At 30.4% G+C, this 19,651-nt stretch overlaps 3 protein-coding genes across 6 annotated transcripts; 1 reads left to right on the plus strand and 2 right to left on the minus strand.

Moving 5' to 3' along the window:
* Positions 1 to 911: 911 nt before the first annotated feature.
* LOC136774252 (REST corepressor 2-like) lies at positions 912 to 5,004 on the plus strand. 4 transcript variants are annotated; one of them, XM_066728427.1, is made up of 11 exons: positions 912 to 941; positions 1,655 to 1,741; positions 2,215 to 2,283; positions 2,347 to 2,421; positions 2,489 to 2,703; positions 2,771 to 2,953; positions 3,387 to 3,497; positions 3,866 to 3,954; positions 4,152 to 4,326; positions 4,457 to 4,771; positions 4,867 to 5,004. In XM_066728427.1, exons 1-11 carry the CDS (start codon positions 932 to 934, stop codon positions 4,948 to 4,950), a joined length of 1,413 nt encoding a protein of 470 aa, XP_066584524.1. In that variant the 5' UTR covers positions 912 to 931; the 3' UTR covers positions 4,951 to 5,004. The 4 variants fall into 4 exon arrangements, with proteins under 4 accessions (XP_066584524.1, XP_066584523.1, XP_066584525.1 ...); XM_066728426.1 differs by lacking the exon at positions 912 to 941 and having other exon boundaries at positions 1,523 to 1,741; XM_066728428.1 differs by lacking the exon at positions 912 to 941 and having other exon boundaries at positions 1,523 to 1,741; positions 2,221 to 2,283.
* Positions 5,005 to 7,939: 2,935 nt separating this feature from the next.
* LOC136774251 (tRNA (32-2'-O)-methyltransferase regulator THADA) lies at positions 7,940 to 13,239 on the minus strand. The gene is made up of 8 exons (XM_066728425.1): positions 13,104 to 13,239; positions 12,150 to 13,039; positions 11,299 to 12,079; positions 10,858 to 11,212; positions 10,634 to 10,776; positions 10,423 to 10,574; positions 9,955 to 10,341; positions 7,940 to 9,886 (listed from the first exon to the last, which is right to left on the minus strand). The coding sequence occupies exons 1-8, from the start codon at positions 13,182 to 13,184 to the stop codon at positions 8,035 to 8,037; spliced, it is 4,641 nt and encodes a 1,546-aa protein (XP_066584522.1). The 5' UTR covers positions 13,185 to 13,239; the 3' UTR covers positions 7,940 to 8,034.
* Positions 13,240 to 13,258: 19 nt separating this feature from the next.
* On the minus strand, positions 13,259 to 14,396 carry LOC136774254 (cytochrome c oxidase assembly factor 6 homolog). The gene is made up of 4 exons (XM_066728430.1): positions 14,219 to 14,396; positions 13,988 to 14,129; positions 13,791 to 13,849; positions 13,259 to 13,370 (listed from the first exon to the last, which is right to left on the minus strand). The coding sequence occupies exons 2-4, from the start codon at positions 14,126 to 14,128 to the stop codon at positions 13,286 to 13,288; spliced, it is 285 nt and encodes a 94-aa protein (XP_066584527.1). The 5' UTR covers position 14,129; positions 14,219 to 14,396; the 3' UTR covers positions 13,259 to 13,285.
* Between the last annotated feature and the right edge of the window lie 5,255 nt (positions 14,397 to 19,651).

Below are 19,651 nucleotides of genomic sequence, written 5' to 3' on the forward strand. Positions count from 1 at the left end.
TTAATTTTGCTACATTCTACGTCACGTGAATTATAGCAAAATTATCTTAATTAAGGCCCGGTCTTACAGGTCTCAATTAAATTAATTATGCTATATAATATTTAACATAAAATATATCATACAAAATACTCTACATATATTCCGCGTGACATTTATTACAGCATAATTAATTTAATTGAGACCTGTAAGACCGGGCCTAAGTTTAGGGCCCGTATCCATAGACGTCACTCGCGCTCAACTCAAATTTTAATGCTACAGTTTACGTTACATAGTATACTGTAGTAGTGTAGTATTTTAGCCTGTTTCGAGTTCGAGTGGAGTTCGAGTCTTCGAGTGACGTCTTAATATGAATAAGGGCACGAGTCTATTTATGTAAATGGAAAACAACCATGATGGTATGTATACTTTCGGGCTAAAGTAGTATAGTTTCCGTCACATGAGCTGTATGAGTTTAGCCCGGCTAGCCCCAAGCCGGGCTTGAAAGATCAACGAATCATCAATCATCAATTATGACCGTCAATTTTGTTAATATGTTTAGGGACGTTTCTTTCATCTTTCCTATATGTATTACACTATAGTGTATGTATGTACTACTACAGCTAAAATGGCTAGTTTGACTGTGGCGCCATCGTTTTATACAATTTAACTGTAGTAATTGAGGTTACCTTTAAATTGATAAATTCGATTTTATTTCTTAATAAATATTACTCAAAAATGATATACAAAGAGTTGAATTAAAAACAATTAGCGTAAAGTCAGCTTTGTACGAAATTATCCACTATTATTAAAGAAAAGGCATGATTTTCTGAAGCTTTTCAAATAAACTTCGTGTGCTGGTACCTCGTGACATCACTGATATAACGGGTGTTCATTTTTCTTTGGCATATCGTTTCATCCATAAAATTTTACAATCAAAACGATCAAAACTAATATGTTATTTGGTATGTACTTATGAAATTAATTGTAAAATAATCCAATTGTTAACTTTAAAAACGTATTTATTTTAAATGATTACATTTTTCAAATATAAATTTTATTTTCAGTTATACATTCTCTATTATTCTCATTATACATTTATCTAACTAGACGGAAAGTTCTTAAATCTTACAAATTCTAGTTTTTTCAATTTAACTTTAATACAAAACAATTTTCTAGAGAAAAATAGACACAATATGAAACAATTATGTTGTTTCTCATGCTTGTCCATATAATTTAAACTGCAATTATTAATGATGAATTTAATGGTATTTTAACAATTAATAAATTTATGATAGAAAATAAACATAATTAATATTAATAAATGTTTAATTTCGAAATTATTCAATAATGAATTAATGAAATTATTTATGTATTGCCATTTTTAATATACGTGTTTGTTGTGAGTCCGTGAACCAATCAAATTGTTTGCATCTAAGCAGCCATTTTTACTTTCGCTACGGTCATATGAAGCAGGTACTTGTATCACTGGTCAAGGCGCTCAATTCCGAAGCTGGTCTGAAGCTCATTCATAGGCGTACTAAACCTTAGCTGTGGCTGCTACAAGCTGCAGTTTGCACTTCTGCTTTCCTACGCTTTATAACTCAATCATACGCGATTATTCTTAAATATTTATCGCTAATTTAATTAAAATAAAGCTATAAAATGGTTTTAGCAGAAAGAAATTCGGAAAACGTAAGAAATGGAAGAAGATCGAGGGGTCCCAGCCCTAATGTCCAAACTGAGTCTTCTAGCGAGGATGAAGGTAAATCTTTTACAATTTTTTAATTATAATTTCGTGGTGATCACTGTCTCCAACTAATAGAAACAATTCTTCCCAGTTTCGTTTAATATTCACTGCGCTTTACTGTATTAGTGCTATGTAAAATTGTAGCATCATTAGATCTTAAATTTTAAAAGCATCTTTAAACAGCGCGCCCCACTTTTTCTTCTTTAAGTAAAGCCTATTATAATATTAAGAAACGCTCTTAAATTAACATATTTTTAAAAATAAATAGTTTTTTTTACTGAAATTAGCTGTTTATATACAATTTGCTCAAATTAAATATAATTTTATTTACATATTTGTTTGTGTAACTATATTTTCTGGAATATCTTATAATCAATATTTTTCTATTGTTATATGTGTTGAGTTGGAGAAAATTCAATTTCTATAACCAAAGCTTTTTTTTTTAAGTTGTACTTTATGCATCATGTTTGTAAACTCTAATATGAAAGTTCCAGCTGAAAAAATCCGAGTTGGAAGAGACTACCAAGTCATAGTACCAGATTATATTCCAGCTCATGGTACGTTTAAAATAAGTTTTATAAATTTTTTATAAGCTAAAACAAAACTTTTTTCCGTTATAGAAAGACGATTGGACCAATGTCCAGATAGAGCTCTGCTAGTTTGGTCCCCTACTACGGATATACCAGATCAAAAATGTATTTAATAGTTTTTGTAAATTCATAAAATTTTATGTATATTTTTTAAACCATATTGTACTTTTAGTGGATGAATATATTATATTAGCAAAGGAAAAATATGGTTACAATGGAGAGCAGGCATTGGGAATGCTATTCTGGCATAAACATAATTTGGAGCGTGCAGTTTTGGACTTGGCAAATTTTACACCATTCCCTGATGAGTGGACGGTAGAAGACAAAGTATTATTCGAACAAGCTTTCCAATTCCATGGAAAAAGTTTTCATCGTATCAGGCAGATGGTAATTGCTTTTCTTGAACAACAATTATATACATTTTAGCTCAAAAATGTTAATACCTGATTTTTAGTTACCAGACAAGCCTATTGCAAGCCTTGTAAAGTATTATTATAGCTGGAAAAAGACAAGAACTAGAACGTCTTTAATGGACAGACAAGCAAGAAAATTAACTAGTGGTGGAAAAGAGGGAGAAAATGGTAGTGAGAATGGAAGTGAATTGGGTTCTAATACTGACAGCGAATCTGAGGAAAAAGTAAGCTTTCTGTTACTTTTAATGCATGCTGTTAATTAACAGATAACTTTTGTTTATGAATCTTCGATAATATTAAAAATAAATTTTAAAATTGGTCAGTATGGCTTGAAGTAATATTATATCTTAAAAAAACAAAGTAACTTTTATAAAAATAATCAATTAAAAAAATAGATAGGTGCATGAAAACATTTACTTAACTGACATATTAAACAGAATAAGACACTAAGTTTTGTAAATATTACACCATCTAAAAAATGTATCCACACGTGTATTAAAATGAGGCTGTAATTGTAGATTATAATTTGAAAATATCATTTCAAGTTTTGCGTATACCACAATTTGTGAATGCGATAAAAGCTTTTTATTAATCACAAATTCAATGTCACTCAACAAATTTTTTATAATACGTGAACGTAAATGTGGAACGTTCCAGAAATGGACGATCCACCGCGGAATTCGTCGTGGAAAGAACCAAGCTGTGCCAGGAAGCCAAGGCACTGACTCCAAACCCCCATCTGACTTGGAAAACATCCCACAGGTTCAGGTACTTTGCCTAAACCTTACCCCATTTTTACTATAAAGCTGCTTATTTCTGTTTTATACATATGAATTGTTTTAGTATTTTTAAATTTTTGCAGACCTTTAGCATACAAAAAATCTTTTAGCAATATTCCTTCAGGAGAAGCATAATATTATAATGTACTTATTTCAAAGTTAAAATAATTTTGAAATGAAAACTTCAATTGTTAAAGAGAAGGAAATTTTAAAGATACTATTATATTCGTTTCACATTACTTTTCTTATACTCATGTCACACATGTATATCATTTTGATTAAAGTCTGCAATTCTTGAAAATCAAAAGGGTGGGAGGGTAAATACAGAATTTTATAAAAGGGTGTTATATGTTGTAGGGTTCATGTAGCAACTGTGGCGTTGCTTGTCACAGTGTCCGTGCGACTCCCAAGGGACACGCATGTCATAGCTGCTATCTGCACTGGAGGTCAGTGAAAAATTAGTTATCTGATGAAATTAAATTTCCTGATCTTATTAGTTCATTTTTATAACCATATTGAAATTTTTAATTTGTTTTCTTAATTTTCTAAACTTCTATAATGAAACAATACGGCAATAATAGTACTTGGTAAACCCATTAAAAGTTTTATAAAATATGACAGTAAGAATTTGTTGATTATTTAGACGCACTGGGGTAGCAAGACCACTAAGTTCCATGCCAGGTCGTACAAACAAAAGAAAACCTCCCCGTGGACTGGTTGTAAATCATGATGATCTAGCTGCATTGGCGGGTCAGCCTAGTCAAGCCAACAACAGCTTACAAGCTATAGACACAGAAATTGTTAGCTTGAAAAGACAAGTATGTTGTCAATTCAGATTTTGAGTAGAAATCGTGTGGATACATTTTGTTTCTATATACATTGATAAATACAGATTGGTCCTGGATAACTGTTCATTATTGTAATTTATTTTTCCTTAATTTTAAACAGATACAATCAAATAAGCAGCAGGTAAGTGCACTAAAACGTAAAACTGCTGATGGAATCGATGAACTACGTCCACCTGAAGTATCGAACCGTATAAATGCACGTTGGACGAATGACGAGTTATTACTGGCTGTTCAGGGTGTTAGAAAATATGGGAAAGATTTTTCCGCTATCGCTGATGTGATTGGAACTAAAACAGAAGCGCACTTACGGTCATTCTTCGTAAATTATAGACGTAGATATAATTTAGATGCAGTACTTAGAGAGTATGAAGCTGAAAATGGTCCAATTCTCATTGATGATGAAAAAGAAGAGAAGGTATATTATTTTAATAAATCAATTTTTAAATTTATTAATTGTATTATTAATTTTAAGCAATATGGTAACCTTATGCAATTAAAAAATTATTTTAGATGGATGTTGATCAGCCAAATGAAAATGGAGAATGCTCACAAAAAATAAAAACATCTGCTGGAGCTGGGCAAAGCACTAAATAACAAATTACGTCCCTTTTCCACACCAATAAACGCGAGAAAAATAATTTCAAGCACTGCGATATTCGATAATAGTAGAGAAGATATTTATCAGATAAGTTTTTAATTATTTTTACATATCTATTAAGCATCTATTTAACTTGATACAATTCAAATTCAAAAACCCGCGTAAATATAATAAATTTTACATGTGTATTACAATTGAACAGGGAAACTAATTAATAGTTTGCAAGTCTTCGCTCATATTTCTTTCTTGTTATCTCAATTTTACTGTATGCATAAAGCGATACTATGCATACATCGTATATGGTAAAAATATGTTTCAAAAACTTTTGGTAAGAGAGACACTAAAATTGCTGAAAATTATATACATTTAAAATTATGGGCACTTAATATAGTTAGAGACCTTTTACCATTTTGAGCTCTAATCCCTTAATTAATTATTAATAATTATTTATATTTAATTGTAGGCTATGTATTGCTCAGCTGATTAATCAATATAACAAGGTAACCAAATTTGTTTAGCCATAATCAGTCAATAGGAGGCTCCAAATTGTTTTTTTTGGCTCGTTAATAACAATTGCGATTTGATCTATAAAATGGTAAATGCTCTAAAATTACTTGTCCAATCCGTAATTTTTGGATCGTCAATAATTAAGTGTTTATGATGTTTAATATACGTAAAGTTTATGAAGCATATCGTAAAATATTTTTAAGATTGAAACCACAAAATTCCAGACATTGTATTTTCAATTTTAAGAACAGTAATTAAAAGTTTTAACTTTGTAAATATAAGTGAGCAAATTTAGGCAAATATCTACTAACAAAGTAAGTTTAATGAATGCGCCAGATATAATTAGATATACATAAGTATGTTCAGTGAAATTAGTATAGATAAATTTTGAGAGAATACGATTAAATTATAATTTGTGGTATTTAATGATGTTAATTATCACTAATAAAATTATGGTGAAAATTTGATAAAAAGCTTTCTAACATAACTAGCCATTTTTTTCTACAGTATTTATACATTAAAACTTTCGACAAAAATGTCACGTATTAAAGCATAAGCTTTATCGAATTATTCTTCATTGAGTAATATATGCTATAAAAATTTGATTTTCATTCATAAAAATACTTTTACGATTCTACGACGATTTCAGCAATGTTTGATAGACCAAAAATTAAATTTGTAATATGAAATAAAAATGGCAATTGGATCTCTAACGTTTCCAGTATTTAAGAAGAATAATTTTCATGATGAATATCTATACAGAAAAAAAATAAATAAAATGGATGATCACTTTTAATACTACGAGCTTTTGGCTAGCCTATAAATCGTTTGAAACATAGCGGTTGAATGTCTTTTTCACTTTATTATTCGAATAGACATTTTTATATTTACATGACTTCTTATATCCTTGTATTAAAAATTAACTTTAGCTAACGAATTATTGTTCTAAAAAAGAAAATTATCTCTCAAACAAAAAAACAATTAAAATATAAGTAAGTTGCATTAGTACCTCCTTGTTATTTTTTGTAATTCATTATTGATAATCTTGTATAAATTATTTGAGAAATGTACACTTATGTATATTAAATATTCAATTTAAAATTAAATGCATTGCCAGGACTTGAATTTTCACAATAAGATATGAAGCGATCAAATATTATAAGTTGCTTTGCTTATAATATTCAAAATTATTTATACAATTTTCACCACTACTTAGTAATTCAATAATTTTTATGTATATAAAACCAGTTATTGTGTGTTTGTATATATATATATATATATATATATATATATGATATCGTGTCATGTATATATGAGAATACGTTTTTGGTTTCATATGTAATAAATCATTTGAGATATCGGTTTCATAATCCGTTAATGACAATTCATTAATATTACCAAAGATATTTGAATTTTTGCAACAAACTCGTCATGTGAGAACACAAACGTAAAAATTCGCCATACAAAATATCAATTCATTGATTAAAGAGGAAGTTAATGGAATAGAGCTTGACTTTTGATGAGCTATCAAACAAATTTTATTCGACAAAAATCAACCTAATTAAAGATCTTTACAGTACGGACCGCATCTGCTTGAAACTGAAAAACTTCAAGCGACTTTATGCTGGCTAGTTTGCGAAATTCCTAAAAATTTGAATATTAATGTCATATGATTGGACAATTTATTAAAATATTTGCAAAGCTATAAATACAGTGTAATATAATCTGTATATGTAGTTATACGAAGAATATTAGCATGCTCTTACTTGACAGACAGTATATACAATAATGCTGACAAATGTAAATTCTTACAAATTTACTCTGCGTACACACACATAAGTCTTACTAAAAACATTTAAATTATTTATTTAAATATAATATATTCATTAAAAACATTTGTATTTTATTTTTAACGTGTAAAAATAAAGATATAATTTAAATTGTTTGGTGCAATCAAAACAGCAGAGTAAATAATAACAACGACAAGTAAAGTAATGAATTGTCCAAGCAAATAATTATTAAGTAGTTAATTCTATTTATAATTTTACTATTAGCCTTAATGTTTTTCCGTTTGTGCATGTTCTATTTATGTACTGTATTATTAGACTAATAATTATTTGAAAGTTCAATTACATGACTATTAATTCTAAAGATCAAGTAGCAGAATATTTGGCTTCATACTTATTAGTGCAAAATATTGTAATATTATATTTCAATTATATCAGTTTCTATTTTATGAAAATGTTTAAGCTTAAGGTTGAATATAAATAGTATATATACGTACATATTACACATGTAGTACATGTACAAAAATATATATTTAAGATTATAATATAGTCTACTCTTATATTCCTACACTATTTCTTATAGTATAAAGTTTGGGGTATAATATCTCTTTGTCTGTTTTATTTTTAAAAAGTATTAGTTTAATTACTGATTTATTTATATTTTTTAAAATAATCTTTTTTCATAATTATTTATAAATTAAGTTATAGAATTTAAGCGTAAGTCAAATCAACTTTTAATGTGCAATACAAATTTGTCATTAAACTAATAGCAACGCTAATTTTAGATTAAAGAAAATTATGAACCAAACTAGTATTTTCGTTGATATGCTTTAACTCATTTATTAAAACCTTTTTTTTTCTTAGTAAATAATCGGTACTTTTAAGATTTAACCACTCTTGCAAATTTATTAAATGATTATCAAATTCTTGTAAAATGTAGTGTTTTGCTTTAAAAATATTACAGAATTCAGAAGATACTTCATGTTGATCATTTATAATAATTTTTGTAGTCCTATTTGTTATTGCCAGATATAAAAGATTAAATAGTTTAGATTCTTCCTTATAATAATCATCATCTTCGTGATCGAATGGATTCTCAATTACCGACCAAGATTTTTGTTCCGTGATCATTGTAAATTTTTCAAGAATTTGCATAAATTCTGTTGTATTACAAGACTTTTTTTCTGAAATGATAATTCTGCCTATTTGTAACACTATTTTTTTATATAAAACTTCAGTATGCAATGAATGGCTATTATTACAGAATTTAGGTAATAAATGTGTATGCAAGCTTACTGAAATAATTTCACGAATATCTTCACTTTCATCTTTCAATAAAATTAGGCATATGTAAAACATATATAATTTTTCTGTATGGTCTAACTGCAGGTACTGCTGAAATACAAATTCCATACATTCTACTGCTAAAAGTCTTATATGTTCTTCTTTGTCAGTACTTTTGTAAAGTATATACAATAATGTATTACCTACTTCTACTTTATTTTTAAAAAACAAAAAGGTTAATATATGCTTTAACTGAGACAAATGAAGATTTTCTATTTTACAATGTTCAACCTCATCCATCAAGTTTATTAAAGCTTCGCGTGTTTTATAATTAATTTCTGAAGAAATCTTTAGCGTGTTTACGATGAATTTAACCATTGTATCTATGTATAAGGCTTCACAACAATGAAGTTTTAATAACAAATGTTTACAAACTAGTTCAAGCATAGGACTAAAAGCTTTTAAACTATTTATAAAAGTAATGCAATAACTTGCACACTTAAGATCTAAAATAGTGTCTATAATTTCTTCAGTAATAATATAATTTATTTTAATATATTCAGAATATAAGCATATTGATAATTCTAAAAATGAAGAAAGTCCTGGTTTTATTGATTCTTTTAATGCTAAATGATCCAGTAGAAGAATATTTTTTTCAAATAAGGCAGCTTCTATTGGGGAAAACTTGAATTCTGATATTTCTGACATTAATGATTCTAGCAAATAACAAATGGAGGTTCCTTCATATGAATTATTAGATTTACTCCATATTCCTGTAATTTTTTGATACCTGAACATACTATTATTATCCCTGACTTTTTTAGAAATATTTATTTTTGGTTGAGAATCCATATTCTCAATATCATTCACATATTTCTCGCTCAAATATTTTATAATTAATAACTGACCATGTCTTAAATTATTTATGTTCTTATCATTTAAGTTTGATTTAATACCATTCATTTCATGTTGAATAAAAGGAAATGGTGTAAAAGCTGCATAAGCTTTAGCAGCAAAGTGTCTTATGTACATAATAGAACTGTTACAAAGTATAATTAAATTTTTCTTAACTGACAAAGTAAATTCATTAGATGAATAGTCAATTAAATCACAACCACCAGTTGACATTTTTGACAAAAGTATAAGTATATGTGCTATGCTACAGTTATTGCTAATATCTTCGGATGATATAGATGCTTTGTTTAATTTAATTACTATGTGTTTGGCAAGTTGAGGATAATGAGTGACAAAATGATTAACAGGGTAACCATTACCAAAATCCAAAGATCTGCCTCCTGCACTTTGCCCTACTAACCTTGGCACTAAAGCGCCAAATAACTGAAGACTTGCATTTCTATAACAAATAAATTTTTATTATTCAAATTACATTAATTATTAATAAGCAAAATAACTGTTTCTTACCTGATAACCCAAACTTTGGAAAATAAGAATTTGAAACATATTAGAGAAATATTCTCTATATAAGGAGCTAGCTGTGCATTTATTTCCTTATCCATTACTAAAGAACGCAGAAAATGCAATTTGCTTGCACAGGGCACATCAAAATTACAATTAATTTGTTCTATAGGTATTTCAAAATTTTTGTTCAATGATTTCAATAAAATTGTTATCGACGAATGTAAAAGAGGGCGATCTCTTCTATTATCACTGATAATAATTTTATGAAACATTATTGTTAATCCGGCACCTCGCCTTGTTACATTTAGATTGATTATAGTTTCATTTTCTAAAAGTTTTACTATGTATTTACCAGGTAAATCTGAGTAACTTTCATTATAGTGTAAATGTCTAAAAACAATATTAATTAGATCAAAATATTGATGTTTTATTAACCTTTCTATTAATATAAAATAACTGTTTTTTAAATACCTGCATAAATTATAGATAGATACACCAGCAGCTTCTACAGCACCTTTGTGTCGACATCTTAATAGTACACTAGAAATTAAGTTTATGCTGCGTGTAACTGTACTATCCAAGTTCATTAAACTTCCTATCTCAGCTGCTAATTCACATGAGATCTAGCAAATGATAATTATTTTTCAAAATATTTTAAGTTTCAAAAAAAGTACTATAATACCTTCAAAGTCATCCAAATACATGATATCATCACTTGGTGAGAGGGGAGTAAACAGAATTCAATATTATTGTCATCAGTAACTTGACTATTTTTTATAGCATCATCAATAGCTAAACCCATTTCAGCAAAAGATGATGAGCACCCTGAAAAATATAAGTTCATATACTTCCTGAGAAATAACCAAAGTCATAATCAGCAAAGTTATTTTATTATAAAATGATTACCACTGTTTTCAGCTTTGGATGATAATAGACATAGATAAAAACTTGTTATTTCCTCTAAGATATCTAACAGTTTTTCAGAATAAATTTTATTATTGAAATAATTGTTAGTTTTTCTTTGATAAACTACTTTTAAAATAGCATTTAAAATTCCATAAAGTGGTTGCTTTTCAATAATTGCTTTTAAAATATCTGATTTAATTGCAATTAATTGGCTTTTTGCATTATTAAGTAAAAATTCACAAATAAACTGTGGATTTTCATTCCATGCAGCTAAAAGTTTTATCATTTCAGTTCCACTCTCAATTTCATAAAATTTTGAGGAATTGCAATAATCAACCGCAACATAAAATAATGCCTTAAAACAAATATTATACAAATTATACTCTACAAAAAAATAATTATCAGTAATTACTTGATTACACATAAAATCATAAGGATTACTTTCTCTTCTGCATCAGATAGTAGGCTACTATCAAAACAATCTATAATAATCTGAGTTGATAATTGTTTAATATCTGAAGCTGTGTCCAATACAAGTCGTAGCAAGACAAATAAATTAGTTCTATTAACAAATTTTTTTAATAGGACATCAATTTGTTTTTGGTATGCTTTATTTTTCATCAAAATCGATTGCTTTTGCCATTTAATCTTCGATTTGCTTAACATACTGCTCTCAATGAAAGAAAGAATATTCTTAAACAGATTCAAGCCTAGAATTTTTCTTTGATAACAAGAACCTATTTCAAAGCAATCCACAACAAATTCCTGAATCCATTTAAATAATTCTTCAATGAGCTCTTTATGAATTGTTTTAGTAACATAAACTTGTAGCATTTCTGTAAAGAAAATCCTGAAATATTTCAAAATTCCATCTCTAAGAAACAATGTAGAAGCATTTGCATTGTACCACAGAAAGCTTTTGATAGCAATAAATATGTCAGTTTGATTAGCTTCTAATAAAGAACGAGATTGGCAACATAAAATCCCAAATGTATTTAATCGTAAAATTTCATTTTGATCACTTATGTAGTGATAAATTTTTTCTATTTCTAGTATCAATGATATATTTAATTCACTTCCTATTCTTTGCAAGTATAACTTAACAAAGTTTCCACAAGATTTCTTGCATAAGTTCCATATATATAGTAAAGCTCCTTTATACTTTACAAAAGCTGGTTCCAGCCAATACTTATAAAGAAATTGAAGTGCATTGTGATTTTTCCTGTAATATTTTATACATAACATTAAAATAATTTATTCATTTAATTAGTTAGACTATTTATTTGACTTACATTGGTCCTACTTCCCATTGATTAAAGAGATGCATAATTATAGGGCCAAAATTTTCCTTCCATTCGTCTTCATTGAGTTTTTTTAATATTGCAATATAAACTTTTGTGCCAGAACTGCGTAAGTAACTTTTTGTTAAACAAGTTGAAAGAGACAACAAGAATGTTCTTGATTTCATAACTGACATATTATTAGAAACATTACAAAGTTCTACTAGAATAGTATATTTTAATTCATTTTGCCATGAGATAGTATTAAGACAATGTTGCAAAGTAAATTCAACAAATCCATCATAATATCTTTGCATAATTTTTAAATAATAATTAAAAATAGTTGATGCATTCTGTTTACTTATATCATTAAGTGCATTATACCAATTAGAAAATATAATTACTTCTAATTTTGTCTCTAACACTGAATTACTATTATTCCAGATATTTGTTTTCATTGATGTTTGTAACCATATCTCCAATATTTTATAAGCAAAATATGAATATTTTGTATATGTTATACAGTTTCTGTATATAATTTGGAACATATATTCGTATATATTATTTAAATCATTGTTGCTATCATGATTTGATTTTAAATAACCATGTAAAATTAATAACTTAAATAATTCTTTATCCACTAGATGGAATTTATCATCAATTAAATGTAGAATATCTGACTCATTTTTCATTATTTCTATTAAAAACTTTTCAATAAATTCTATTTCATATTGTGCATTAAATAGCACAAAAAATGCTTGAGATGTTAATAATGGTTTTTCTTCTCCCATTTTTCCTGTATTGCTCAAAAGTCTTAACATATAAAATAAAGTTGGTTTCCAATCTTGTAAATTGTTTTTACACAAACCATAACTTTTTGAAAAATTGATGCTTAAAATTTTCTGAAAAATAAATATACCATATAGTTTATATAAAAAAAAACTAAGCAATTACAAAAATACTAACTTTCAGTGTTTGAGAATCATGTAGCAATAATTGTTTATAAAAGCAATGTGGATCTATCTTGTTAGTAGTAGTAGTATTCATGTTTTTTTTTCTTAAGTTGTTATCTTTTCAAAAATGATTAACCTTTAAGAAAAATTATGTACAATCACATTTCTATTAGTACATATGTGGTCATCAGTAATTCAATCATCTAGACTTTCATTTTTTGCACTTAAATCATAGGCAGTATTTTTGGACATGGATGAATTCTTTTCATTTTCATATTTCCTGAAAATAACAGAATAGTTTGCATTCCTTAATAAACATTATACATCATTAGTAACTATAAAAAATGATGTTACAACGCTCCTGACTATATGAATAAAGCTTTAACAACTCTTATTAAATTATTCTAATTTATCTTGTCATTAATATTTGATTACCCATTACTCTTAATTATAGATTTAAACATTTTTAAAGGTTCATCTCTGATTAGTGCTTTTTAGAAAAGGTTTGAAGGAGCATAAATCATTATATAATAAAACACTATAATGTTACTTCAATGAAGCTTATTATTTATTACAATAAAGCAAATAAGTTACTTTCAACAATAGTAGCTAAAACATTAGTACATATTTAACAAAACTTTTTCGCTTTTTTAATTATTTAAATTAATCTTTCTTTTCATACTCTGATCCAGGAACATACCCTGCTTCTATTTGTTCTTTGAACTTCAAATAATCTCGTTTACGATCAAAATGTTTAACCTGATAAATAATGATAGACAAACATTTCAGTTTCATAAATAAGCAAAATATTTAACTAATCCTTTAAAATATATTTTTAACGTTTTAAAAATTATAAAGTTAAAAAGATAAATTATATCTTCTAATATAAAAACATACCCATTGTCCAGGACAAAATTTTTCATACTGATTTCTAAATTCTTTACAATCAGAATCAGTTTTGCCTTGATCTAAACACTTCCAATACTCATCTCTATAATTCCAACATTTTAAACGAGCTTCCTTATTTATAAATGACATTCTAAAAACACAAAATCATATTATAGAAAATATTTTATATTTATCTTTAATAATTAATATAACAAAAAACTATATTTCAGCTTTACTTACTTTTTCAAATATTGCAGTCGTTAATAAAAACAGAAATGTAGTTTGTTCAAAATGATAAATCCATTTAATTTCTATAAAAATACCAAAAAATCTTATGAATTAACGGGAAGGCTAATACCGCCTATACCGACCAAATCTCCGCGAGGGCCACTCACTCACACGACTCACTTGCGACGCTTGCGACTCACGACTCACACCACGTTCCAGATTAGGGTGAACCCGGTGAACCCCAGAGGTAGGACACTCAGCTACCCCCACCCTTTCTTATTTGTCACCCTAGGCTCGAAGGCAATCTTTAGCCAACCTAAAATCCTGAGCAATATAATTGGCAGCACTGCGTAGATGGCGTTATTGCGCTTCTTTAGAATTTGATGCCCATTTGAATAATATTTTTGTTTACTCTTGTTTTTTCAGGCATTCTTTGATATATTTTTTTACTATAGTATCAAATCATTCAATAATTTGATTAAGCTATTTGATTAATTCTTATTAATTACGGTCAATTTAGGTAAAGTTTAATAATAATCTATCAGTCTTATCGGACCCAGTCTTCTAAGATATTTATATATTATAACGAGTCCTTCTGTCTTCCCATTATATAAAATTGTCAAGTATGATTTCCGATGGCTATAATCGTCCCGGTACAGGGAAGAATAGTGCTCCTCATTAAAGTAGGAGTGTTGGGCGCCAGATCAGATTTCATGATCAAACCATCCAGAAATTCACTTCGACATTCTTCCATCTCCAGCTAGTCAGGATATTGTCTTTGGTAGAGGGGCAGGGTTAGAAGGATGAGACAACCACAGGACTAGGTACTTGCGCATTTAAACGAAATAAGCACTAGATAATACTGGGGTCATACGATTTATTCTTATCGCCAATTTTCCCCATAATCAGTCTTCTAAATACCATTCTCAGTATAATCACTCTCTTTCTCACCTTCGCACATACACCGTCATACACACAAACATACATACAGTCGTACATAGGCTCGCGGGTCAAAGGAGCGGGGATTCTTCATGAATCTATTTCTCCTGCGTCCCTCCGCATGACGAGAAACTCCCGATCTCGGGGAATGAGTCGTCCCATATTATAATCAGCCACGTCCCGTAGGAGGCTTTCTCGACGAGCCAGATCATCTCGAATCGCAGGGGAGGCCCTAGGCACTCACCCCCTAATTGTACCGTTCAGAGGGGCCCCGCCAAGAAGAGATGCTCGGAGAGAGGTTCGCGACAAGGTCAGCCAATACCCCAACCGACTCCAAACTTTGGCAGCGCCGAGGCACCGACTCCCTACCCTCCTCTCCGATCGGACATCCCGAACCGGGTTGAAATCGAGATGACCGGCTCGCGCTCTCCACTATTGACCAACCGACGGTCCTCCTTCTCCCCCATCTAAACGGAAAAGGCACGATTCCTTCCCACGGGAGAATTATTCTACCTACACCTTTCGGCTGGGGAATACCTGGGGAGTGGTGTCCCGAGTCATCTCGACGGCCCTGAGACGAGGGGACCTCTACACCCTCTCGCCAACTCCCGATTACTCTCACCCACACACCCGAGTGATTCTCCATAAGGGACAATTCCTCGTCGGAGAGGTCACTCTCGGGAAAGATGTGGGGAACATGACGGGGAGCCCCGTATCGAGAGTGAACCGGAACACCTCCCCCCTCCTGGGCCAGTTCACCCAGCTAGCCTCGCCATGCGGAGTACATCCGAAAATTACACCACCCTACCTTACTCAAACTCGGTCCGGAGGAATCCTTTGGTCGGCTCGAACACCCAACTCCTCGCAGCTACCGACCTTTTCATCTATCGGTGGCCTGGTACAATCCTCGGACGTCTCCTTTCCTCCTCCGCCGAACTCCTACACCTCGGACTGGCTCTCCATCTCGGATCCTGGACGATCCTGCTCGATCTCCTGAGCCATCCGCTCCGCTCCCTGTCTCCAATCGAAGAGAACTACTCTCCTGCTCTCAATAGTCTCATTCCCCACTTGATTCTTCCCCACTCCGCTCCTACTTATTCCGGGATCGGATCGATCTAATCTAGTCATTCGCGGGTCCTTTTTCCGCGGCCCAATTATTGGCTGATTATCATACCACTCTTCTAGCGGCGACAGGTGTGGGGCCGCCTACCAATTGAAAAGCCCATGTTTTCAGGATGGGTTCTTGGCTGGTAGAATCTTCTCGTAGATCTTTCCGTCGTATCTTTTCGGATGGGAGTGGGTACTGGGGGGCCTTTCGCTCAAGGTTTTTTTTCTCCTAAATTCCTCTTCTCGTCATTGTGGTCATCCGTTGCTGATGCCTATTCTATGTCCCATACTACTACTTATCCACCCCCGCACCTAGAACCGCGAGCCGCCGTCTACTATCCTGCTCATTCATTCTACATACATGTCTTTCCCCTTTCTTCTTAGTATACGGAACAACATCCATTTCTGGCACTCGAAGTGCTGGCTCGACACAATCTTAGATAATTACAATAAATCGTGGGGGGTGAAAGGAGGGAGAGTCGGTGGATTTATTATGTTCCCCTCTCGTTACCGAATTCCGTTTCGAACTAACACATTGGGACGGGGAGACTCCAAAAACCGCGTCACAATATATACATTAAAAATTAATGTTACAGAAAATTTAAACAATTATATTGAATATAAAAAAATCAAATAGAATACATTTTTTAAATTTATAACAATTTATGAGAAAAAATATTTTATTTCTTATATTTATCATTTATTAGCTACCACCTATATATAATTTTTGTTATATGTTTGACGTTCAACACGCAAAATTATTGAAAATATCGCCATCGAAGGGTGAAAAATAGACAAAAATTAACTTGTAGGTGAGAGTGGGGCAAAATGATCCCATGCCGAATAATTTAAAATAATGAATTTATATTTATAGATACGATAGACAAAAGCTATAATACTTTCTATAAAAAAGTAGAAAGCATATTTTAGTGCTAACATTCTGAATTTTATGAAAAGAAAACGTGTTATTCAAGTATAATAATCGCTTAAAGCGCAAAAAGCGTGAAAAAAGTACACTGGATCCAATCTTCTCAATAAGTCTCGTTTTTAAACTGTTTGTTGTATGAAAAATACATTCTTTGTCATCATCGTTACTACTTTTTGAGCACCGGCTGCTTCTTACAAATGAATCCACTGGGATCGTTTTGCCCAAAATGAGCTGCCCATCTATCATAGAATCTTAAAATTTTACCAAAGCCGATTTTAAATTAATTTTAAGAGGAAATAAAAGTTAATACCTATTACGATTTACCCAATTTTGCGATTTGAAAAGTATCCCCACATTTATTTCCTATATGATTCAAAAATCGCTTATCTTACAGAAAAATGATGAAAAACATAAATGCCGCTAACAATTTTTTACGTATTAAAAATAGACATTACAATATTATATTATTGTGTACTTAGAAGTTTATATTTTAATATTGATTAATGTTTAAACGAATAGTATCAATAGTTTCTATAAAACCCTCAGGGATCATTTTACCCCGAGTGATCATTTTGCCCAACTCTCCCCTAAATATTTCGAAAGCTAACGGAAAAGCATAATACCAATTCGAAGTATAAAATAAATATTCCAGGTACAATATAGCGTCAGGAAGTACTTACCATCTTCGAGTCAATATACAGGGTGTATCAGCAATGATGCTTTTAATTTTAACCATATATTCTTGAGCATAAACTAAGTCGAAAAGTCCTGTACTATAAGGTCCGGAAAAGCATCATTGCTGAGATAAATCAATTTTAAACCGATAAATCAGGGATTTGATTCAACGGAAAAATTACTTTCATTTCACTTTCGTTGACAGTTCCCCTTCAAAAAAAAAGAAATTTGTACTTCTCCGCCGATCAGTATTGTCGTACACGCATATACACACACGCACGCAACTACGCCGATTATTAATATTATCTCCTAATGTTTTACATTCCTGATCCTGATGCTGATGAAATTCATTTTCTGCCTATTTTTAAAACGATCCTCGATAGCACCCATTTGGTTGAAAAATCTGGAGAATAATACGGCGTTATTCGTAGATTAATTTTTAAGTCGCTTTATCTTTTCGGTGGCGCGGTATATGAACTGCTCTAAGGTAGTCAAAATATAAGTATTTTATTATAAAAGCTATTATAAGAAATTGTATGTTTTTCTGTTTTTGGAGGTCTCAATGTTTTATCAGATAGAACAGTTTGCTGCATCATTGTAAGATCAAAATGACTCGAAAATGGATTCTCAAGTAAGGCCATAGTCCACAAGAAATTTCAATCTAAGAGAGTGGAGAACTTGAGAGATCCCTTTAAAAACGAATTAGCCATTTTTTCATTTTATGAAGGGACAAGCCACAAAATTAAAAATAATTTTTTCTTTATGTCGTAGATTGTCCACAGTTTTTGCCTTTTTGCATAGTGTCTGCCTAAATGGACTAGCCAATAAAATTAGCCAATTGCTAGATCAGATTCTAGTTTATAGTGACTATAAGTTGATATGGTCACCAAAGAGAAATATTTTACAATTCACCAAGCAAATCGTAATAAAGTGAAGAGAAAAACATATGCATATACTAATTTATCTTTGAAATCTTTTTATACCTAAGAGCGTGCAAAGACTGAATAATAATCTACAGCATTAACAAAAAATTATTTTTAATTTTTTGGCTTGTCTCTTCAGAAAATGAAAAAAGGCTTATTTATTCTTAAAGGGATCCCTCAACCTCTCAATTTAGATTGAAATTTCCAGAGAAGACTATGGCCTTACTTGAAAATCTATTACCGAGTCATTTTGATCTTCCAATGATGCACACAGCAAACTGCTCTATCTGATAAAACAGTAAGATTTTTAAAAACAGAAAAAAAAATTTCTTATTATAGCTTTATTAATATAATACTTAATTCTTGACTACCTTAGAACAGTTCATATGTCGTGTCACCGCAAAGATAAAACGCCTTGAAATTAATCTACAAATAACGCCGTATTATTCTTTAGACTTTTCAATTATGAAATGGATGCTGTCGAGGATCCTTTTAAAAATAGGCAGAAAATGAATTTCATCAACAACAGGATCAGAAATGTAGGACATTAGGAGGTAATATTAATAATCGGCGTAGTTGCGTGCGTGTGTGTATACGGATCGGCAGAGAAGTACAAACTTCTTTTGTTTTTTAAAGGGGAACTGTCAACGAAAGTGAAATGAAAGTAATTTTTCCGTTGAATCAAATCCCTGATTTATCGGTTTAAAATTGATTCATCTCAGCAATGATGCTTTTCCAGACCTTATAGTATAGGACTGTTTGTCTTAGTTTAGTCCCAAGAATACGTTGTTAAAATTAAATGCATCATTGCTGATACACCCTGTATAATATACTAATGATTGAAAGGATGCATCGAGTGGCAAAAATGTAATT

The sequence above is a fragment of the Prorops nasuta genome, unplaced genomic scaffold (genome assembly GCF_024137725.1).
Source record: "Prorops nasuta isolate Cenicafe-Biocafe unplaced genomic scaffold, Cenicafe_Pnas_1.2 PNAS00006, whole genome shotgun sequence".
In the NCBI taxonomy this organism is placed as follows: domain Eukaryota; kingdom Metazoa; phylum Arthropoda; class Insecta; order Hymenoptera; family Bethylidae; genus Prorops; species Prorops nasuta.

Coding starts and splice junctions, on each gene's coding strand:
- LOC136774252 (XM_066728426.1), top strand. CDS start 1,642: ATGGTTTTAGCAGAAAGAAATTCGGAAAACGTAAGAAATGGAAGAAGA. Junction 1,742..2,214: donor GTCTTCTAGCGAGGATGAAG/GTAAATCTTTTA, acceptor CTAATATGAAAG/TTCCAGCTGAAAAAATCCGA. Junction 3,955..4,151: donor AGCTGCTATCTGCACTGGAG/GTCAGTGAAAAA, acceptor TTGATTATTTAG/ACGCACTGGGGTAGCAAGAC.
- LOC136774251 (XM_066728425.1), bottom strand. CDS start 13,184: ATGAATACTACTACTACTAACAAGATAGATCCACATTGCTTTTATAAA. Junction 11,213..11,298: donor TATCTGATGCAGAAGAGAAA/GTAATCCTTATG, acceptor ATTTGTTTTAAG/GCATTATTTTATGTTGCGGT. Junction 9,887..9,954: donor TCCAAAGTTTGGGTTATCAG/GTAAGAAACAGT, acceptor TATTTGTTATAG/AAATGCAAGTCTTCAGTTAT.
- LOC136774254 (XM_066728430.1), bottom strand. CDS start 14,128: ATGTCATTTATAAATAAGGAAGCTCGTTTAAAATGTTGGAATTATAGA. Junction 13,850..13,987: donor AATTTTGTCCTGGACAATGG/GTATGTTTTTAT, acceptor ATTATTTATCAG/GTTAAACATTTTGATCGTAA. Junction 13,371..13,790: donor AAAGAACAAATAGAAGCAGG/GTATGTTCCTGG, acceptor TGTTATTTTCAG/GAAATATGAAAATGAAAAGA.